The sequence below is a fragment of the Gallus gallus genome, unplaced genomic scaffold (genome assembly GCF_016699485.2).
Source record: "Gallus gallus isolate bGalGal1 unplaced genomic scaffold, bGalGal1.mat.broiler.GRCg7b scaffold_96, whole genome shotgun sequence".
NCBI lineage: Eukaryota > Metazoa > Chordata > Aves > Galliformes > Phasianidae > Gallus > Gallus gallus.
In genome coordinates this window covers 4,173-26,940 of record NW_024096048.1, presented here as the reverse complement: position 1 = coordinate 26,940, position 22,768 = coordinate 4,173, and the positions used below count along the sequence as shown (strand labels likewise).

Genomic DNA, 22,768 nt, shown 5'->3' with positions numbered 1-22,768 from the left:
GTGATGCTTGTAGCCGCTGCCCTCGGGATCATTCCCTGTCGGGTGGGGATCAATGGTGATCCTTCCCACCCTTGGGGTCTCTGTGCCTCTCTGCACCCAACCTATCCTTGCTGGGAGGAGCGTTCCGCGTGCCCCCACACTGGTGGTGCTCCCATCGCGGCCCTCGACCGCGCTCTGGGCGGACGGCTCCTTCCCTTCTTCCCTTCATTCCCGGGGTCGCCACAGGGACCCGCTCGTCCCCTCATGTCCTCCGAACTTTCGCTTTTCACTTTTGACAACCCTCACGAGCGAGATCTGCCTGGCGCCCGGTGACGTCACCCGCGCTCACGGACTCCATTGGCCGGGAGGAGCGGAGGTACCATTTATGAAGCTGTGCGGAGCCTGGGGTCTCCGCAGAGCGGAGCGGTGCGATGGGTCCGAGCGAGTGGTGGTGCTGGGGCTGGCGGCTGCGGCTGCGGCTGCGGCTGCGGCCTGCGGCTGCGGCTGCGGCTGCGGCTGCGGCTGCGGCTGCGGCTGCGGCTGCTGCTGCTGCTGCTGCTGCTGCTGCTGCTGCTGCTGCTGCTGCTGCTGCTGCTGCTGCTGCTTGGCGCCCTGGGCGCGGCGGTGTGCGGTGTGTACTGCGGGATCGGGCTGCCCCCGGCACCGGGACCCGCGGCTCCCCGCTCCCCGACGCCGGGGCTGCGTCCGCGGGGACCCCCACCCGCGGCTCACGGCTCTGTCGCCGTCTGTCCCCGCAGGGTTGCACTCCCTGCGCTACTTCCTGACCGGGATTACGAATCCCGGCCCCGGGATGCCGCGGTTCGTGATCGTCCGGGTACGTGGACGACAAAATCTTCGGTATCTACGACAGTAAGAGCAGGACTGCACAGCCCATCGTGGAGATGCTGCCGCAGGAGGACCAGGAGCACTGGGCTGTGCAGACCCAGAAGGCCCAGGGCGGTGAGCGGGATTTTGACTGGTTCCTGAGCAGGCTGCCGGAACGCTACAACAAAAGTAAAGGTGAGCGTGGGGGAAGCTGCAGCGCGATGCGTCTGGGACAGGAGGCTCTGTGTGCCGAGGGTGTCCGCCAGCCCCACTGATGTCTGGCCGTGCCCACGCCCAGCTGTGCTGGGCCGTCCATAGTGTGGTGGCACTGTCCCTGGGCTGCCCTGCTCCTGCGCCCACCCACCCCACCCCAGACCCATGGGCACTCACGGTGCCCCACAGCCCAAGAAGCCTCTCACCTATCACTCTGGCTGTGCCTCAGGGTCTCACACGATGCAGATGATGATCGGCTGTGACATCCTGGAGGACGGCAGCATCCGAGGGTACGATCAGTATGCATTTGATGGGAGAGACTTCCTCGCCTTTGATATGGACACGATGACGTTTCACTGCGGCGGATCCGTGGCAGAAATCACCAAGAGGAGATGGGAGGAGGAAGGGACGTATGCTGAGAGATGGAAGCATGAGCTGGGGACTGTCTGCGTTCAGAACTTGAGGAGATACCTGGAGCATGGGAAGGCGGCAGTGAAAAGGAGAGGTGAGGATGGGAGGGGGACTTGGGGCTGGGCTGGGTGTGGGGCAGGGGCTCAGTGTGTGGAGCTCAGCCCGGCCCACAACGTCACAATCGGCCAGAGCGGCCCAAGGTGCGAGTGTGGGGGAAGGAGGCCGACGGGATCCTGACCTTGTCCTGCCACCGCTCACGGCTTCTACCGCGGCCCATTGCCATCAGCTGGATGAAGGACGGCATGGTCCGGGACCAGGAGACTCGCTGGGGGGGCATTGTGCCCCAATAGGGATGGCACCTACCACGCCTCGGCTGCCATTGATGTGCTGCCGGAGGACAGGGGACAACTACCGGTGCCGCGTGGAGCACGCCAGCCTGCCCCACGCCTGGTCTCTTCTCATGGGGTGAGCTAGCAGCGTGGGGCATGTGGGGTTGGGATTTGGGGGCCGCCCCTTCCTTTCCTGACAACGGCGCTCTCCTCCAGAGCCGCTGCCCAACCTGATCCCCGGTGGGGGCTGGGGCAGTCGTCACCATTGTGTTTGTCATCGCTGCTGTCGTTGGATTGGAGGTGTGGAAGAGAAAGTCAGGTAAAAGCAGAGAGCTGGGGGGAGGAAAGCGGGAACTGCAGGTGGGGCCTGAACCCCCTTGGGAATGCCCATGGTCTGACATGAGCCCAGTGCTGACACCTTCTTTCTGTCTGCAGGGAAGGAGAAGAAGGATTACGAAGCAGCAGCAGGTGAATGCCAAGGGCAGAACTGTCCCCTGCCAGTGCTTGGGGTCAGGGCACTCTGGGGCCCCTCGTTGCTTTTTGGGGTCACAGTGGTGGTGGTGGCATGATGCTCCATGCCCCACAGCGAGCACAGAGACAGGGCTCACTGCTCTCCCTCCCTTGCAGGCCACGACGGAGAATCCAGCGGCTCGGCCCACAGCTTTAGTGTGGAACGGGGGCTCAGGAGGGGTCCCTGTGGTTGGAGCGGTCCCAGTTCCCTGCGCTCCCCCGTTGGGCCCACGGCCGGGGCAATACTGGGCCCAGCCCTCCCTGGAGAACCCCCAGGGTGGTGAGTCAGGATGCGGATGTGGCCCCACATGATACCATCTCTTCTCACCCGCACAGGAAGTGAACCTTCCATCTGAGTGCTGTGCTACTTCAGCCAGCCCTGCATGCATGTGTTTGGAGTTTGTGGGTGTGTGTATCTCTGTTTGCTCAACTTCCTGCATCTCCTCGGCTGACGCAGTGTGTGCTCCCCTGCTCACACACTGTTTCCAACAGTTAGCACATGGGTTCTGCCCTGTGCTAGGCGCTCTCCTACCATGTAGGATTATCTTAGCTGGTGCCTGTGCCAATTGTACCCAGGTCAGAACGCCCCGGTCTCAACTTTGTTCAGCTGCTTTCTTTGTGAAAAGCAGCTCTCAGCGCTGTGCTCATTGTAGTCAGCCATTAGCTTCAAAACCTTGTTGGGCAGCTCATGCCTTGGATGGATGCTGCTGACCAGGCTTTGAGCCAAGCTGGCATGGTTTTGTAATTTTGCCATTGGTATTCCACATCATAGCATCATGGACAGCCCGGGTAATTACAGGGTTAATAGTCCGGTTCTGTGGACTGACAACGATCCAGATACCTGCTTCTCGAAAGAGAAGAAGAACTGCGTATCCCAGAGGACCTCACGGTCAGAGAGGGAAGATACGGCACTGAAATCACGGGATATGAGTTGCGTGATCAGGCTCACACTCTCTCTCCGGCAGCCATGCAGAGTGCTGGGTGTGCTTCCGAGCTGTGCACCTTCATTCAAGCAGAGCTTTCGGTTTTGGAAGCTGTCTCTTATTTTAAATGATTTATAACCCGTACTTTCAATTTGATTGTATTATATTGTGTTATCTTGCATTCCAATATCACGGTTAGTAAAATAATGTTTCCACCTGAGATTGTTGCCACTGCTCTGTTCTTTTTCCCTCTCTGAGCCCAGCTCCCATTCCCCTGTCCCCTTTCCCTTCCCATTCTTGGGTGCCAGGGGGCCCACAGGCCCACGGCCTCCCTGTCACGGGCATAGACTTATCTAGATTGAGCTAGATAAGTCCGTGACAGCTTTTTGTGGAGAATGCGGGCAATCTGAAGCTTTTAACGCTAACAGAGAAAAGAAAGGATTTCTTTAAGCCGGAGACTGCCAGACTGCAAGGCATTGCTAGTGTGTGACCTTCATAGATGAGATTATAGTCTGGGCAGTCTGCCGAACTCCGGACACTGTACCCAGTAGTTGTTGTTGTTGTTTTTCCCCCATTTTAGCAGCTACCAGCTATGAGTCTGCTCTTTATTGCAGGAGCGTTGTATAAGGGATTAAGGACAATCATGATCTTGGGATATTATTGGCCTATAATTAACATCATGATTTCGTGCTGTGGAATTGTGTTCATGTATAACCAATAAGGGCCCTGATGGAGACACCTGCCTGGTACCTTTATGCAATGTGGTATCATTTTAAGTTGACACTTTCAAACCAGTTTTCCAGGCTTTCTTCTCAGTTTGTCACGTGTTTTTTCAACTGCCGAGCTGGAGCTCATACTCTTGTGCATGTTATCAATCTCCTTGAATGTTTTCTTCTCCATTTGTGTTATGTGGAAGAAGTCTCCTCCAAAACCAGAGAATGCTGACTGGCAGGGAATATGGAGAGGTTTAGGAGAAAATCTTAGAAGCGTGGGGACCCACAATGTCATGGCACTCCACTCTTGAACACCTGTGGGATCCCAGGAAACGAAGCCAGTATTTGAGTCAGGGATTGGTGTGGCTCAGATAGATCGAAGGAGGTACGGCTTATTTGGGGCTTGGCTTGTGCTTACCGTGCTCTATGTAATACTCTTCTGGAGAGAGAGAGTTTCCAAGCAGAGGTTGAAGCCAAAGGGGGAAATCTCCAAGTCGAATCTGATCAGTCACAGGAGACACCAGTAGCAGTGTCAGCTGCCCTGTGGAAGGCAAGAAATGGAAGTGGGTGTCCACGCGTCTGGAATGGAAAAAAGAAGCAGCAGCTGCGGAGGAGGAGGTAGAGGAAGATCCAGGCCAGGGGGCCTCCTCAGAGCCACGAAAGGCAAAAGCAAAAACCAAGAGACACGGAGAGGCGAGTGATGAAGAGGAAGTCTCTATTTCTGTTTGCCGACCTCTGAAGATGACTGAAATCCAAGGCTCAAGGAAAGAGTTTACACGGCATCCGAACAAAACCCTTGTCACCTGGTTGCTTCGCTGTTGGGATGGCGAGGCCGGTAGCTTGTCTCTGGATGGTAACGAAGCCCGCCAACTCGGAGGCATTGCCAAAGACTCATCTATTGACAGAAGGATTAGTAGATGTTTGGATGGAGCCACCACCCTCTGGGAACGAATGTTAGTAGCCGTCAGGGAAAGACATCCCGTCAGAGACAGTCTGAAGCCTGTGATGTAGAAGTGGGATACAGCTGAAAAAGGTATCCAGTATTTGAGGGAAATAGCTGTGGTGGGAATGGTGTATGACCCTAATTTTGCTCCTAACGATCCACGCCAAGGTCATGATCTGCAGAGAGTGAGAACAATGCCTGATATATGGCAGAAACTCACAAGAACAGCACCAGATCTACCCCCAACACACGCTTCCATTTCAGCCATCTCAGAATTAGCAAACAGACTGGATGAAGTACAAGAACAAGTGTCTCTGTTGATTAATCATGACGAACCGGTAGAAGTATCAGAAACATTTGATGAAGATCAGGATAAGCAAAGGGGCCTAATGAAAGAACTGATCAAGCTAATGAAAATCCACTTAGTTAAAGGGGATGGACCCTTCTCCTCACCCGCATCATCAAAAATCTCAGCTACTGAAGGCAAATTCTTTCCTGCTCAAATGAGGAACATTGTAGGATTGCATTGCGTATTGCCTTGTGGCGTTACCTCAGTGACCACAGAGAAGACATGAGGAAGTGGGCATGACCACACTACTCCTGTACTGTGAGCACGGGTGAGAGCATTACAGAACTAATCAACCAGCGGTGTAGTTGCTCCAGTTACCACAGGTAATGAATAGAGGGGCCCTGCCCTCAGTCAGGGAGGGGAGAGGGATAACAGAGTTATTGGACTGCGCAGATCCGATGGCCTGGCCATCAGAACCACAGAAATATAAGGCTCTGGTGGATACCGTGCACAGTCCACTCCAATGCCCTCAAGTCATTCGAAGGGACAGAATCAATCCATATTTCTGGAGTGGCTGGGGGCTCTCAAGAACTGACTGTGTTGGAGGCCGAAATAAGCCTCACTGGTAAAGGCTGGCAAAAACACCCTATTGTGACTGGCCCAGGGGCTCCATGCACGCTGGGTATCGATTCCCTCAGAAGGGGGCATTTCAAGGATCCCAAGGGGTATCGATGGGCCTTTGGAATAGCTGCTGTAGATACAGACAACATTCAGCAGCTGTCTGTTTTGCCTGGCCTGTCAGAAGATCCGTCTGTTGTGGGGTTGCTGCGAGTAAAGAGCAGCAGGTACCGATTGCCACAAAAGCAGTGCACAGACGGCAGCACTGCACCAACAGGGACTCCTTGCTCCCCATTCATATGTTGCTTGTCAGCTAGAGAGTCAAGGGACTGATCAGCAGAACGCACTCGCCTTTTAACAGCCCCATATGGCCAGTGCGTAAAGCCAGTGGAGAACGGAGGCTGACGGTAGACTACTGTGGCCTGAATGAAGTCACACCCCCACTGAGTGCTGCTGTGCCAGACATGTTAGAACTGCAATATGAACTGGAGTCAAAAGCAGCCAAGTGGTATATGCCACCATTGACATTGCTAATGCCTTCTTTTCATTCCTCTGGCCACAGAATGCAGGCCGCAATTTGCCTTCAGCTGGAGGGGCGCTTCAGTCTACTTGGAACCGTTTGCCCCAGGGGTGGTAACACAGCCCAACCATTTGCCATGGGTTCAATCCAAACTGTACTGGAACAGACAGTGCTCCTGAGTGCCTGCAGTACATTGACAGCATCCTTCTGTGGGGCGATACAGCAGAGAACGCTTTTTGAGAAAGGAGAGCAAATAACCCAGACCCTTCTGCAAGCTGGTTTTGCTATCAAGCGAAGCAAAAGTGAAAGGACCTGCCCAGGAGAGTCGGTTCCTAGTTAGAAAGTGGCAAGATGGGCGCCGTCACATCCCAGCAGATGTGATGGACAAATCACTTGCCGTGTCTCCGCCCATCAGTAAGAAAGAGACACAATCTTTCTGGGTGTGGGTGGGCTTTTGGAGAATGCGCGTTCCAAAGTATAGCCTGTAGGAGAGTGGCTCAGGGAGCAAGGAGTTGTGAGCTTTGAGTGCTATGTGCACAACCCAGGCTGTGAGACCTTGAAAGCTGTCAAAGCAGGAAGACTAACTGAGGCTTCAGTTAAGATAAGGGGGTAGCTAGCCTGGGAAGAGATCAAGACAGTGGAAATGCGAAGAACAGTGAAAAGTAACCGTGTGATGATTAATGCTGTACCAATAGCTAGCAAGCAAGACACGTGATTTCTGTGTGCTAACCAATTATAAGTTGCCGTGTGTACCCTGTATTTCTGTATAAGTATGAGCTGATTTCGGGCAATAAAGGATTAGAGGAGTTTTCCACCAGTACTTCTGTGAAGACGCGTGGATTCATTCAGGCCGCCTTCCTTGAAGTGGCGCCCGAACAGGGACCCGACTGGAAAGCCGCACAAGTTGCCACAGCGGTTCGACGTGGAGGCAGCGGGATGCTCGAGAGTTGCCACAGTGGTTTGACACGGAAGGCAACGAGAGCGGGGAAGGATGCAGCGGGTAAGCTCCATGCCGAGAAGGCGGCAGCTCAGAGCGTTGTGTGCTGGACACACGTCGAATTAGACCCGCGGTGGGTGTGAGTGCCGTGTGCCGGGATGGGCGGCCACTCGGGTAGGAAGATTGCGCAGCTTCCTCCTCCGCCACTTGCTGCTAGCAATGGATGTGGAAATTTTGCAGAGCAGCACTGACACTGCTTCTCAGTATCCTCGCTAAGCGAGGGGAGACAGTGAAGGGACAAAGACCTAGCTAAGCTAGTAACGTGGGCTCGAGAACAGAGGTTCTTGAAGGCTCCTCCGCTCATTTTTGTAGTGGAAAAAATGGTGCGAAATTGGGGACTGTATGTTTGACGGAGTCCTTCAGGGCAAGACGAAGGATGCTCCAGCCCTAGGTTCTACCTGGCGAATCATGATTAATACACTTAAGACTATGAGGATGGAGGCAAAAGTGGCTTGCTGCTGCTACTCACCTTATAGCCACTCCTGCAGCAGTTCCAGCTTCGCTACCACCAGCGTGTCCACACAGGAGAGAGACCCTACCAGTGCTCTGAGTGTGAGTAGAGCTTCAAAACCTCTTCCTACCTGATTGTCCACCAGCAAATTTACACAGGGAGAGAGGACCCTACCTGTGCTGTGAGTGTGTGAAGAGCTTTAAACAGCAGTTCTAAACTCAGTCTCCCACAAGCACATCCACAGAGGAGACAGTCCACAATAGTGCCCCGAGTTTGTGCGGAGCTCCACTTTCAGTTCCTGCCTCCTTAGCTACCCGCACACCCTCGCAGGAGACAGAGCCTGCGAGTGCCCCAGAGAGCGTACTCCTTCCCCTGACGGGTGGTGCGGTGCAGCCGGCAGGGGGCGCTCCCTGGAAACAAGATGTGTTCCAGCGTGTGTTAACTGCGAGCTACGCTGTGAGCCCAGCAGCAGGGAAGGGTGCGTGTGGCTGAGAGCAGGGAAATACAAACCCCGTCCGTGTTTGGGTACCCGACCTCGGTTGCAGGACAGCTCCTAACCCCTCCTGTTGCGCCTCCTTACTCTGGTTATCACTGATGGAAATTCCCTTTTGGAGAATTGCTCTGTTTGGGTGGCATTTCACTGCTGCTACCAAGTCAAGTTACAACAGCTGTAACACAGGGTGCTGGTCACTTTTTAAGAGCCATCTCTTAAGAGCACCGGAGAAGGCATTTTCAAACAGTTGGGAGTCAGGGAAGCAGGGCCGAAAGTCCAGCTCATCTGAGCAGCTTTTCTTCCTGAGTTTAGGTGGAAAAGGCAGGTGAATGGACACTGGCAGCCAGATCAGGCCACATGGGGGAGCTACAGAAATGCTGTCTGCCATTCTGAGGGGAGTAATTTATGCTATCAAAACTCAGTTGGAGCTGAAGCTGGGCAAGCAGTGTTGGAGACCATGGAAGGGGCTTCTTGTGTGACCAGCAAAAGGAGGACCGTGGATGATTTCGCTTCATTACTGGATGAGGTTGATCACCTCATAAACTGGGACATAGAACAAGTAGAGTCACACAGTGCACTATTTTTTTCACGTCTGTCTTGAACACTGGAGATGGGTTGGTGGGACACCTGGAGCTCTGGGTTCAGGCCCACGACTGCACTGATGATAAACTCCCAGTGGGCTGTGGATGTGGTGTGGGATTTGCTGCTCCAGTTGCATGCGTGTAAATCTATGGCCCATGGGGTTTATCCAGGGATCTTGGGAATTGCAAGATGTCCCAGTTGACTGGAAGCTGGCAAACATCTGAGTTTCCAGGCAGGACAAGAAGGAAGACCTTGTCAATTCCAGGGCCTGCCAGTCTCCCTTGGTGCCTGGCAAAATCACAGAGGTGGTCATTGTGAAAGTTACTGAAAACCCCTTAAAGACAGCACAGTCGTTGTTCTCAGTACAGGTTAGGGCTGACTTTCTGGAAAGGAGCTTTGAGGAGAAGGACCTGGATGTGGTGGTGGTCAGCAGGTTGGCCATGAGCCAGCAGCGGTGCCCTCGTGGCCAAGGGAATTCTGGGGTGCATTAAATGAGTGTGACCATCAGACTGAGGAAGGTGATCCTCCCCTTCTGCTCTGCCCTGGTGAGGCCACATCTGGACCACTGTGTTCAGTTCTGGGCTCCTCAGCACATGACAGGCAGGGAACTGCCGGAGAGAGACTAACAGGGGTCTGCAGAGGTGATTGAGGCCGGGAGGAACCCCGCTGTGAGGAAGAAGAGCAAACAGGTTTGGGGGAATCAGACATTTCCTGGAGTGGTGAGCATGGGGCGCCCTGATACACTGTGAGATGAGGTCAGTGTGGCCATAGCCATCAGCACACCCTCCACTGCCCCATTCATTGCTCACCTTCTGCACTGCGCAGGGAGTAGAAGAGCCACAGTGCCAGGGCAGACGAGCCTGACACCCAGACCTCCCCGCCCATGAGCAGCTTTGTCTGAGTTTCAGCTGGGATTGAACTGTTTTCTACAGTGTGTCTGGCATGATGTATGTTTTGGTTCCAGGGTGGAAAACAATGTCGCTAACACACTGATTGTTTGTAGGTGCTGCTCAGCAGTGGCTGATCCAGAGCCAAGGCCATTTGCAGCAAAGGAGCCATGCAGCTGGGAGGGTAGAAAACTAGGGCAGCTGACTGAAAGTGGCCTAAAGGGATATTGCATGGCATATGAGATCAAGCAGAAGGAGTTTTGAAGGGGGTGGGAGTTCATTTTGCTCAGTCCCGCTGCTTGGGGGCTAGCTGGGGTGTTGTTCTGGGAGTAGTGAGCAATTGCTTGTGCATCACTTGTTTTATCCATTTGTTGTAGTTATTATCCTTTTCTCTATCTCAGTAAATAGTTTTTATCTCAACCCTCTAGTTTGACTTTGTTTGGTTTGTTATTGTTTCCCCCATCACACTGGGAATAGGGGAGAGTGAGCAAAGAGCTGTGTGTTGCTGATCCACCTGCCAGGTTAAACCACCACGGGAGGGTCCCCTTGGGAGTCATTCCTGAAGGTGTAAAGGTGTCCAGGAAGGCTGGACACATCTCAAGAAGGAATTCTTAAAGGTTGAGGAAGGGGGCCATGCCAGTGCACCACAGGATGGGCCAGTGGAGAAGGAGAGCGTTGTGGCTGATGAGGGAACTTTTGCTGAGACTCCGGGAGAAAAAGAGAGTTTATGTCCTGAGGAAGAAGGGAAGGGCAACACAGAGCATGGGATCAGGCCTCGCCAGCATGGGTTCGTGAAAGGCAGGTCCTGCTTGACCAACCTGATCTCCTGCTGTGATCGAGTGACCTGCCTGGTGGGTTATGGAAAGGCTGTTGTCGTTGCCTTCCTTGACTTCAGCAAAGCCTTTGACAATGTCTCCCACTGTATTCCCTTGGAGAAGCTGGCATCCCGTGGATTGCACGGGTACACTCTTTGCTGGGTAAAGAACTGTCTGAATGGCCAGGCCCAGAGAGTGGTGGTGAAAGGAGATAAATGCAGCTGGTGACCGGTCACCCCTGGTGTGCCTCAGGGGTCAGTATTGGGTCCTGCCCTGTTTAATGTCTCTACTGACGATCTGGATGAGGGCATCGGGTGCATCATCAGAAAGTTTACAGATGACACCAAGTTAGGGGCAAGTGTCAACCTGCCTGAGGGTAGGAAGGCCCTGCAGAGGGACCTGGGCAGACTGTCCAATGGGCTGGGGCCATCGGGCTGAAGTTCACAAAGACCAAGTGCCAGGTCCTGCACTCTGGACACAACAACCCCAGGCATCGCTACAGGCTGGGGGCAGAGAGGCTGGAAAGCTGAGCAGAGGAAACAAACCTGGGGGTTTGTCAATGATTTACGGGCTGGTTCGGCCCGGTTTGGTGCTTGCAGACCCAGACCCCGGGAAAAGGGAAAGGGAGATATGGAAAAGGGGAGGGAGAACGCCTTCCTCTCAAGCTGAGGCAGACGAGACATCAAGCCAGGCCAAGCAGAAGAGAAAGAAGGGAACGTCTCATGATGTGCAAACAGTTTTATCTTTACGTCTGAACAGCAAATGGAAACAGAATAACACAAAGTCCGCTGGGGTATGTAGAATGTAGTTCTTCCCTTCTGAGAAGAGGACACCCAGATCTATCCATGATCCATGGAACTGGAGCATTAACTCTTTAACTCCCAGTGTGCCCAGGAGGACAAAAGGCCTATGGCATCCTGGCTTGTATCAGCAATAGTGCAGCCAGCAGGAGCAGGAGGTGATCGTCCCTCTGTACTCAGCACTGCTGAGGCCGCACCTCAAGTGCTGTGTTCAGTGTTGGGCCGCTCACAACAGTAAGGATGCTGAGGGCCTGGAATGGGTCCAGAGAAGGGCAATGGAGCCGTGAGGTCTGTAGTGTAAATCTTATGGAGAGCAGCTGAGGGAACGGGAAGTGTTGCGTGTGGAGAAGAGAATGAGGGGAGACCTCGTTGCTGTCTGCAACTCCCTGAAAGGAAGTTGTGGTGAGGTGGGATTTGGCCTCTTCTCTTGGGAGATAAGAAGTGGTGAAGTCACCGTGTCTGGAGATGTTTAAGGAAAGGATAGATGTAGTATTTGGTGACGTGTTTTGGTGGGGGATTGCCCTAGACCTTAGAGCATCTTTTCCAACATTAATGATTCTATGAACTCCATTGCCTCACCTTGCTGGGCTGTCCTTCCAACAAATGTCAGCATTCCAATCGTGAGAGCTGTCCCACCAGACACGTCAGAGAAGAAAAGGCAGCCGAGGTGCAGGTATCTCTAGAGGAGATCCCTGCTTGTTCCAAGCTGCAGGGTGAGGCCTGAAGTGGAGCTCTGCTTTTGGGAGTCACCAGGGACCAGGGTGCCTCCTCGCTGTTGTCTATGGTTGCAGTAGTATTGTTAAACCACCCATCTACCTCTGTCCAATACCACAAGGCCTTTTAACTGCTTTTTGCAGCTCAGCTGCCTGTCCTAAGAGATGATCCACCTTGTGCAGCTACTTGCCTTATCACTAGGAGGAGGTTCGAGGCAGTGGGTGAAATGGACTGCCTGAACCAAAATCTCCTCTTTTTACCAGTTCTGTCTGTGTGTATACAGACATGTCTGGGCATTTCCCTGGATGGGCACTGGATCTGGCCCTCATGTGAGTGTTCACCACCACAGTGTCAGAGATGAAGACATCCGTCACTTCTGGCTCTGCCCACACTAGTGAGATCACTATGAAGGGAAGACTGGGGGACTCAAGTGTATCTCCACAACTACCCTCTGGCCATCCCATAGCCTCCTCTTTGTCCCTCAATCAAACCCCGTCTCCCCCCATATTATCTCCATGGTTCCCAACGGTCACCTCATGGTAAGTCAGTGGTCAAATTGTGTCATGGTTTTGTAACTTCACTATTGGTATTCCACATCATAACATCATGGACAAAAGAGAAGAACTACGTATCCCAGAGGACCTCACGGTCAGAGAAGGAAGATACATCACGGAAGATGCGTCATCTGGTTGCGCGCGGTTCTTCTTCACTTTTGTTTGCTGCCGGGAGAGGAGTGGGTGTGCTTTCCAAGCCGGGCGCCTTCATCAAGTAAGGCTTTCGGTTTCGGAAACTCTCTCACTCTCTCTCCCTCTCCCTCTCTATCGCTCTTTCGCTCTCTCCCTCATTCATTTGGTTTATTATCCTTACTCCCAATTAGATTGTATTGTATTGTGTCATCTTGTATCCCAACATCATAGTTAGTAAAATAAGTTCTCCTTCTTAGATTGTTGCCGCTGCTTCGTTTTTTTCTTGGGAAGCCAGGGGGAGGAGGGCCCGCAAGCCTACTGCCCCCCTGTCACGGGCACAGATCTATCTAGGTAACTCCGTGACAAATGCTTCCACCCCTTATTCTACATCATTATATCATGCTTAATACATATACATAGAACCACTGACTGCACTCCCCCAACATCAAATTCCCTTGTGGTACACATTGAACATCCCCATCTTTCTGCATCGCCCACCAAGTGGAGCCAGGTCCCTGGGCAAAAACAGTTCCACGGAGAGGTCTGCCCTTTCCAGAGGCTGGAAGGACCCGAACTGCTTTTCCCAACGTGCTCTTTCCATGTGCTACAGGGACCTTATCTTCCTCTACGGTATGTAGGGAGCTGGAATGGGTGGGACCATCACGATTGATAGATCCCCTGATGTTGACCAACCAGGTGGCTTCTGCCAGATGCTTCTCCCAGTGCTTCAATGTTCCACCGCCCGTTGCTTTCAGCATAGTTTTTAACAACCCATTGTATCGTTCAATCTTACCAGAAGCTGGTGCATGATAGGGGATATGATAAATCCATTCAATGCCATGTTCTTTGGCCCAAGTATTTCTAAGAGAATTTTTAAAATGAGTCCCATTATCTGATTCAATTCTTTCTGGGGTGCCGTGTCGCCACAGAACTTGTTTCTCCAGACCTAATATGGTGTTTCTGGCGGTAGCATGGGGTACTGCATATGTTTCAAGCCACCCAGTGGTCGCTTCCACCATGGTGAGCACATAACGCTTACCATTGCAGGATCGTGGCAAGGTGATATAGTCAATCTGCCACGCCTCCCCATATTTATACTTTTGCCATCGCCCTTCCTCCCAGAGAGGTTTCATCCTCTTGGCTTGTTTGATTATGGCGCATGTTTCACAGTCATGAATAACTTGTGCAATAGCATCCATAGTTAAGTCCACCCCTCGGTCTCTAGCCCACTTATACGTTGCATCTCTCCCTTGATGGCCCGAGGTCTCATGGGCCCACCGAGCTAGAAATAATTCACCCTTGTTCTGCCAGTCCAAGTCTATTTGAGCCACCTCAATTTTGGCAGCCTGATCTACCTGATGGTTTTTTTTCTGTCCTTCCGTAGCCCGACTCTTGGGCACATGAGCATCTACATGACACACCTTTACCACCATAGTCTTCATTCGGGCAGCAATGTCTTTCCACAGTTCAGCAGACCAAATAGGTTTACCTCTCCGTTGCCAGTTATTTTGCTCCCACTGCTGTAACCACCCCCATAAGGCATTCGCCACCATCCATGAATCAGTATAAAGATAAAGCACTGGCCACCCCTCCCGTTCAGCGACATCTAAGGCTAGTTGGACAGCCTTGACCTCTGCAAACTGACTTGATTCTCCTTTTCCTTCAGTGGCCTCTGCAACTTGTCGTGTGGGGCTCCACACAGCAGCTTTCCATCTGCGATACTTCCCAACAATACGACGCGATCCATCTGTGAACAGGGCATATTTCTTTTCATTTCCTGGTAGTTCATTATATGGTGGGGCCTCTTTGGCACGTGATACCTCTTCTCCTGGTGATGTTTCAAACTTTTTACCTTCAGGCCAGTCCATGATCACCTCTAAGATTCCTGGATGACTGAAGTTCCCCATTCGAGCTTGTTGTGTAATCAGTGCGATCCACTTGCTCCAAGTGGCATCAGTAGCATGATGGGTGGAGGGAATCTTTCCTTTAAACATCCAGTTCAGCACCGGCAGTCGAGGTGCCAGGAGGAGCTGCGTCTCGTACCGACTACTTCGGAAGCAGCCCTAACCCCCTCATACGCGGCTAAGATTTCCTTCTCAGTTGGGGTGTAACACTCTTCAGACCCCCTGTATGCTCGACTCCGGAATCCCAGGGGTCGGCCTCGGGTCTCCCCTGAGCTTCTTTGCCACAAGCTCCAGGTGGGACCTTTCTCTCCAGCAGCAGTGTAGAGGATGTTCTTTACATCTTGTCCCGTCCGTACTGGCCCCAGGGCCATGGCACGGGCTATCTCATGTTTGATCTGCTCAAAAGCCTGCTGCTGTTCAGGACCCCATGTAAAATCATTCTTCTTCCGCGTCACCTGATACAGGGGGCTTACAATAAGGCTATAGTTTGGAACATGCATCCTCCAAAAGCCCACTACACCCAGAAAAGATTGTGTCTCTTTCTTACTAATGGGCGGAGACACGGCAGTGATTTTGTCCATCACATCTGCTGGGATGTGACGGCGCCCATCTTGCCACTTTCTGCCTAGGAACCGACTCTCCTGGGCAGGTCCTTTCACTTTGCTTCGCTTGATAGCAAAACCAGCTTGCAGAAGGGTCTGGCTTATTTGCTCTCCTTTCTCAAAAAACGTTCTCTGATGGCATTGTTGTGTGGGGCGATACAGCAATGTACTGCAGGTGCTCAGGAGCACTGACTGTTCCAGTACAGTTTGGATTAACCCATGGCAAATGGTTGGGCTGTGTTTCCACCCCTGGGGCAAACAGTTCCAAGTAGACTGAGTGCCCCTCCAGCTGAAGGCAAATTGTGGCCTGCATTCTGTGGCCAGAGGAATGGAAAAGAAGGCATTAGCAATGTCACTGGTGGCATACCACTTGGCTGCTTTTGACTCCAGTTCATATTGCAGTTCTAACATGTCCGGCACAGCAGCACTCAGCGGGGGTGCGATTTCATTCAGGCCACGGTAGTCTACCGTCAGCCTCCGTTCTCCACTGGCTTTACGCACTGGCCATATGGGGCTGTTAAAAGGCAAGTGCTTTATGCTGATCAGTCCTTGACTCTCTAGCTGACAAATCAACTTATGAATGGGGAGCAAGGAGTCCCTGTTGGTGCAGTGCTGCCGTCTGTGCACTGCTTTTGTGGCAATCGGTACCTGCTGCTCTTTTACTCGCAGCAACCCCACAACAGACGGATCTTCTGACAGGCCAGGCAAAACAGACAGCTGCTGAATGTTGTCTGTATCTACAGCAGCTATTCCAAAGGCCCATCGATACCCCTTGGGATCCTTGAAATACCCCCTTCTGAGGGAATCGATACCCAGCATGCATGGAGCCCCTGGGCCAGTCACAATAGGGTGTTTTTGCTGGTCTTTACCAGTGAGGCTTATTTCGGCCTCCAACACAGTCAGTTCTTGAGAGCCCCCAGTCACTCCAGAAATACGGATTGATTCCGTCCTTCATGACTTGACGGCATTGGAGTGGACTGTGCACCGGTATCCACCAGAGCCTTATATTTCTGTGGTTCTGATGTGCCAGGCCATCGGATCCGCGCATTCCAATAAACTCTGTTATCCCTCTCCCTCCCTGACTGAGGGCAGGGCCCCTCTATTCATTACCTGTGGTAACTGGAGCAACTACACCGCTGGTTGATTAGTTCTGTAATTCTCTCACCCGTGCTCGCAGTACAGGAGTAGTGTGGTCATGCCACTTCCTCATGTCTTCTCTGTGGTCACTGAGGTAACGCCACAAGGCAATACACGATGCAATCCTACAATGTTCCTCATTTGAGCAGGAAAGAATTTGCCTTCAGTAGCTGAGACTTTTGATGATGCGGGTGAGGAGAAGGGTCCATCCCCTAAATTTAATTAAGTGGATTTTCATTAGCTTGATCAGTTCTTTCATTAGGCCCCTTTGCTTATCCTGATCTTCATCAAACGTTTCTGATACTACTACGGGTTCGTCACGATTAATCAATAGAGACACTTGCTCTTGTACTTCATCCAGTCTGTTTGCTCATTCTGAGATGGCTGAAATGGAAGCGTGTGTTGGGGGTAGATTTTGTTCATCGTTTTGAAGTGTAAGAATTAATTCCAAAACTGGGGGTCTTCTCTGTTGGTCCTCGTATCTGTCAAACGTTGCTGCTGGTGTAGGGGTGTATCTTTCTGGTGCTGTTCTTGTGAGTTTCTGCCATATATCAGGCATTGTTCTCACTCTCTCCAGATCATGACCTTGGCGTGGATCGTTAGGAGCAAAATTAGGGTCATACACCATTCCCACCACAGCTATTTCCCTCAAATACTGGATACCTTTTTCAGCTGTATCCCACTTCTACATCACAGGCTTCAGTCTGTCTCTGACGGGATGCCTTTCCCTGACGGCTACTAACATTCGTTCCCAGAGGGTGGTGGCTCCATCCAAACATCTACTAATCCCTCTGTCAATAGATGAGTCTTTGGCAATGCCTCCTAGTTGGCGGGCTTCGTTACTATGCAGAGACAAGCTACTGGCCCCGCCGTCCCAACAGCGAAGCAACCAGGTGACAAGGGTTTCGTTCGGATGCCGTGTAAACTCTTTCCTTGAGCCTTGCATTTCAGTCATCTTCAGAGGTCGGCAAACAGAAATAGAGACTTCTTCTTCATCACTCGCCTCTCCGTGTCTCTTGGTTTTTGCTTTTGCCTTTCGTGGCTCTGAGGAGGCCCCCTGGCCTGGATCTTCCTCTACCTCCTCCTCCGCAGCTGCTGCTTCTTTTTTCCATTCCAGACGCGTGGACACCCACTTCCATTTCTTGCCTTCCACAGGGGCAGCTGACACTGCTACTGGTGTCTCCTGTGACTGATCAGATTTGACTTGGAGATTTCCCCCTTTGGCTTCAACCTCAGCTTGGAAACTCTCTCTCTCAAGAAGAGTATTACATAGAGCACGGTAAGCACAAGCCAAGCCCCAAATAAGCCGTACCTCCTTCGATCTATCTGAGCCACACCATCCCTGACTCAAATACTGGCTTCGTTTCCTGGGATCCCACAGGTGTTCAAGAGTGGAGTGCCATGACATTGTGGGTCCCCACGCTTCTAAGATTTCTCCTAAACCTCTCCATATTCCCTGCCAGTCAGCATTCTCTGGTTTTGGAGGAGACTTCTTCCACATAACACAAATGGAGAAGAAAACATTCAAGGAGATTGATAACATGCACAAGAGTATGAGCTCCAGCTCGGCAGTTGAAAAAACACGTGACAAACTGAGAAGAAAGCCTGGAAACTGGTTTGAAAGTGTCAAACTTAAAATGATACCACATTGCATAAAGGTACCAGGCAGGTGTCTCCATCAGGGCCCTTATTTGGTTATACATGAACACAATTCCACAGCACGAAATCATGATGTTAATTATAGGCCAATAATTTCCCAAGATCATGATTGTCCTTCATCCCTTATACAACGCTCCTGCAATAAAGAGCAGACTCATAGCTGGTAGCTGCTAAAATGGGGGAAAAACAACAACAACAACTACTGGGTACAGTGTCCGGAGTTCGGCAGACTGTCCAGACTATAATCTCATCTATGAAGGTCACACTAGCAATGCCTTGCAGTCTGGCAGTCTCCGGCTTAAAGAAATCCTTTCTTTTCTCTGTTAGCGTTAAAAGCTTCAGATTGCCCGCATTCTCCACCAAAAGCTGTCACGGAGTTATCTAGCTCAATCTAGATCAGTCTATGCCCGTGACAGGGAGGCCGTGGGCCTGTGGGCCCCCTGGCACCCAAAAATGGGAAGGGAAAGGGGACAGGGGAATGGGAGATGGGCTCAGAGAGGGAAAAAGAACAGAGCAGTGGCCACAATCTAAGGTGGAAAACTTATTTTACTAACCGTGATATTGGAATGCAAGATAACACAATATAATACAATCAAATTGAAAGTACGGGTTATAAATCATTTAAAATAAGAGACAGCTTCCAAAACCGAAAGCTCTGCTTGAATGAAGGCGCACAGCTCGGAAGCACACCCAGCACTCTGCGTGGCTGCCGGAGAGAGAGTGTGAGCCTGATCACGCAACTCATATCCCGTGATTTCAGTGCCGTATCTTCCCTCACTGACCGTGAGGTCCTCTGGGATACGCAGTTTTTCTTCTCTTTTGAGAAGCAGGTATCTGGATCGTTGTCAGTCCACAGAACCGGACTATTAACCCTGTAATTACCCGGGCTGTCCATGATGCTATGATGTGGAATACCAATGGCAAAATTACAAAACCATGCCAGCTTGGCTCAAAGCCTGGTCAGCAGCACCCATCCAAGGCATGAGCTGCCCAACAAGGTTTTGAAGCTAATGGCTGACTGCCATGAGCACAGCGCTGAGAGCTGCTTTTCACAAAGAAAGCTGCTGAACAAAGTTGAGACTGGGGCATTCCGACTTGAGTACAGTTGGCACAGGCACCGGGTAAGATAATCCTACATGGTAGGAGAGCGCCTAGCACAGGGCAGAACCCATGTGCTAACTGTTGGAAACAGTGTGTGAGCAGGGGAGCACACACTGCATCAGCCCGAGGAGATGCAGGAAGTTGAGCAAACACAGATACACACACCCACAAACTCCAAACACGTGCATGCAGGGCTGGCTGAAGTAACACAGCACTCAGAAGGGAAGTTCACTTCCTGTGCGGGTGTGAAGAGGTGGTGTCATATGGGACCACGTCCCCGTCCCAACTCACCACCCTGGGTGTTCTCCAGGGAGGGTTGGCCCAGTATTGTCCCAGCTATGGGCCCAACGGGGGAGTGCAGGGAACTGGGACCGCTCCAACCGCAGGGACCCCTCCTGAGCCCTGCTTTCATACTAAAGTTGTGGCCGAGCCGCTGGATTCTCCGTCGTGGCCTGCAAGGGAGGGAGAGCAGTGAGCCCTGGCTCTGTGCTCGCTGTGGGGCATGGAGCATCATGCCACCATCACCACTGTGACCCCAAAAGCAACGAGGGGCCCCAGAGTGCCCTGACCCCAAGCACTGGCGGGGGACAATTCTGCCCTTGGCACTCACCTGCTGGTGCTTCGTAACCCTTCTTCTTCTCCTTCCCTGCAGACAGAATAAGAGTCAGCATTGGGCTCATGTCAGGGCCGATCCTAAGGAGGTCAGGGCCTTTACCTGACTTGCTCTTCCACACCACCAATCCAATGACAGAAGCAATTACAGCCACAGTGGTGACGACCACCCCGGCCACAATGGGGATCAGGTTGGGCTGAGGCTCTGGGGGTAGAGTGGCTTTGTCAGTAAAGGAATGGGTGGCCCCCAAACCCCCCAACCCCACGTACCCCACGCTGCCAGCTCACCCCATGAGAAGAGACAAGGCTGGGGCAGGCTGGTGTGCTCCACGCGGCACCGGTACTTGTCCCCATCCTCCGGCAGCACATCAATGGCCGCTGAGGCGTGGTAGGTGCCATCACTGTTGGGCACCATGCCCCCCCAGTGGGTCTCCTGGTGCCGGACCATGCCGTCCTTCATCCAGCTGATGGCGATGGGCCGTGGGTAGAAGCCATAAGCGCAGCAGAACAAGGTCAGGATCCCGTTGGCTTCCTTCCCCCACACGCGCACCTCAGGCCGTTCTGCAGATGGGTGACGTTGTGGGCCAGGCTGAGCCCCTGCCCAGCACCCAGCCCAGCCCCAGGTCCCCTTCCCATCCTCACCTCTCCTTTTCAGCGCTGCCTTCCCGTGCTCAAGGTATTTCCTCAAGTTCTGAACACAGACAGTCCCCAGCTCATGCTTGCATCCCTCAGCATACGTCCCTTCCTGCTCCCATCTCCTCTTGGTGATTTCTGCCACCGCATCGGCTGCGGTGAACGTCATCGTGTCCATATCAAAGGCAATGTAGTCCCTCCCATCAAATCCATACTGAACGTACCCTCGGATGTTGCCGTCCTCCAGGATGTCACAGCCGATCATCTTCTGCAGTGTGTGAGACCCTGAGGCATAGCAGGGGTGGGGGTGAGGGGCTTCACAGGCTGTGGGGCACCACGAGTGCTGTGGGGCTGGGATGGGGTGGGTGGGCTCAGGATCGGAGGAGCCCAGGGACAGTGCAACCACACATGGACAGCCCAGCACAGCTGGGTGTGGGGCAAGGCCAGGCCTCAGTGGAGCTGGCAGACGCCTCATGGATCCCTCACTGCACGGAGTCCCCGTCCCAGCCCCATCACAATGCAGCTGCCCGCCGCGCTCACCTTCACTTTTATTGTAGTGCACCTGCAGCCTGCCCAGGAACTCGTAGAAATCCAGCTCAATGTCCCGGGCCTTCTGGGTCTCTGCATCCCAGTGCTCCTGGTCCTCTTGCGGCAGCCAGCCCATGATGGGCCGCACCGTCCGGCCCAGGCTGTTGTAGTTCCAGAGGAGTTCGCCATCTACGCACCCGACGATCACGAACTGCGGCATCCCGGGGCCGGGATCCGTCATCCCGGTCAGGAAGTAGTGCAGGGAGTGCGACCCTGCGGGGACAGACGGCGTCGGAGCCGTGAGCCGCGGGTGGGGGTCCCGCGGACGCAGCCCCGGCGTCGGGGAGCGAGGAGCCGCGGGTCCCGGTGCCGGGGCAGCCCGGTCCCGCAGCACTCACCGCATACCGCCGCGCCCAGGGCGCCCAGCAGCAGCCCCAGCACCACCGCCTCGCTCGGACCCATCGCATCGCTCCGCTCCGCGAATACCCCGGGCTCCGCCCCGCGTCCTTATTGGTGCCTCCGCCTCTCCCCGCCAATGGAGTCCGTGAGCGCGGGCGACGTCACCGGGCGCCAGGCAGATCTCGCTCGCGAGGGTTGTCAAAAGTGAAAGCGAAAGCTCGGAGGACGGGAGGGGACGAGCGGGACCGTGGGGCGACCCCCGGAAGAAGGGAAGGAGCCGTCCGCCAGAGCGCGGTCGAGGGCCGCGATGGGAGCACCACCGTTGTGGGGGGCACGGAACGCTCCTCCCAGCAAGGATAGGTTGGGTGCAGAGAGGCACAGAGACCCCAGGGGTGGGAAGGATCACCACTGATCCCCACCGGACGGGGAATGATCCCGAGGGCAGCGGCTACGAGCAGCACCTCAGCTCTGCTAAACCCCCCACGATTCAGGAGGTAACAGTTAGAGACCTGCTACTCCAACTGGACTGCCACAGGTCCATGGGACCGGATGAGATTCACCCGAGAGTGCTGAGAGAACTGGCAGAGGTGATAGCCGAGCCGCTTTCCATCATCTATCAGTGCTCCTTGTTGACGGGTGAGGTCCCAGAAGTCTGGAGGCTTGCCAGTGTGACTCCCATCTACAAGAAGGGCTGCAGGGAGGATCCGGCGAACTACAGGCCTGTTAGCCTGACTTCAGTGCCGGGGAAGATTATGGAGCAGATTGTCTTGAGGGAGATCACGCGGCACATGCAGGTCAACCGGGGGATCAGGCCTAGCCAGCATGGGTTCACGAAGGGCAGGTCCTGCTTGACCAACCTGATCTCCTTCTATGATCCAGTGACCCGTCTGCTGGATGAGGGAAAGGCTGTTGATGTGGTCTACCTAGACTTCAGCAAAGCCTTTGACACTGTCTCGCACAGTATTCTCCTGCAGAAGCTGGCAGATCGTGGCTTGGACAGATACATTCTTCGCTGGGTAAGGAACTGGCTGGAGGGCCGGGCCCAGAGAGTGGTGGTGAATGGAGTTAAATCCAGCTGGCGACCGGTCACGAGTGGTGTTCCCCAGGGGTCGGTGCTGGGGCCTGTCCTCTTTAATATCTTTATTGATGACCTGGATGAGGGCATTGAGTGCACCCTCAGTAAGTTTGCAGATGACACGAAGCTGGCTGGAAGTGTTGATCTGCCTGAGGGTAGCGAGGCCTTACAGAGGGATCTGGATAGGTTGGATAGCTGGGCTGAAGCCAATGGGATGGGATTCAACAAGACCAAATGCCGGGTCCTGCACTTTGGCCATAATAACCCCAGGCAACGCGACAGGCTTGGGGCAGAGTGGCTGGAAGACTGTGTAGAGGAAATGGACCTGGGGGTGTTGATTGACGCTAGACTGAACATGAGCCAGCAGTGTGCCCAGGGGGCCAAAAAGGCCAATGGCATCCTGGCTTGTATCAGAAATAG

The 22,768-nt window shown here is 53.4% G+C and overlaps 1 protein-coding gene and 1 pseudogene across 2 annotated transcripts; one reads left to right on the top strand and one right to left on the bottom strand.

Moving 5' to 3' along the window:
• The first annotated feature begins 392 nt into the window (after nt 1–392).
• LOC121108939 lies at nt 393–3,410 on the top strand (annotated as a pseudogene).
• Nucleotides 3,411–18,528: 15,118 nt separating this feature from the next.
• Nucleotides 18,529–21,354, bottom strand: LOC121106430 (class I histocompatibility antigen, F10 alpha chain-like). Of its 2 annotated transcripts, XM_040657275.2 has the most exons (7): nt 21,273–21,354; nt 20,887–21,147; nt 20,356–20,631; nt 20,002–20,274; nt 19,817–19,918; nt 19,712–19,747; nt 18,529–19,553 (listed from the first exon to the last, which is right to left on the bottom strand). In XM_040657275.2, exons 1-7 carry the CDS (start codon nt 21,334–21,336, stop codon nt 19,510–19,512), a joined length of 1,056 nt encoding a protein of 351 aa, XP_040513209.1. In that variant the 5' UTR covers nt 21,337–21,354; the 3' UTR covers nt 18,529–19,509. The 2 variants fall into 2 exon arrangements, with proteins under 2 accessions (XP_040513209.1, XP_040513208.1); XM_040657274.2 differs by having other exon boundaries at nt 19,712–19,918.
• Between the last annotated feature and the right edge of the window lie 1,414 nt (nt 21,355–22,768).

Excerpts from the sequence above, each read along its gene's own strand:
- LOC121106430 (XM_040657274.2), bottom strand. The coding sequence starts at position 21,336 with ATGGGTCCGAGCGAGGCGGTGGTGCTGGGGCTGCTGCTGGGCGCCCTG. Across the intron at positions 20,632-20,886 it reads GCACTACAATAAAAGTGAAG|GGTCTCACACACTGCAGAAG; the intron begins GTGAGCGCGGCG and ends GCTATGCCTCAG. Across the intron at positions 20,275-20,355 it reads GGCAGCGCTGAAAAGGAGAG|AACGGCCTGAGGTGCGCGTG; the intron begins GTGAGGATGGGA and ends ACCCATCTGCAG.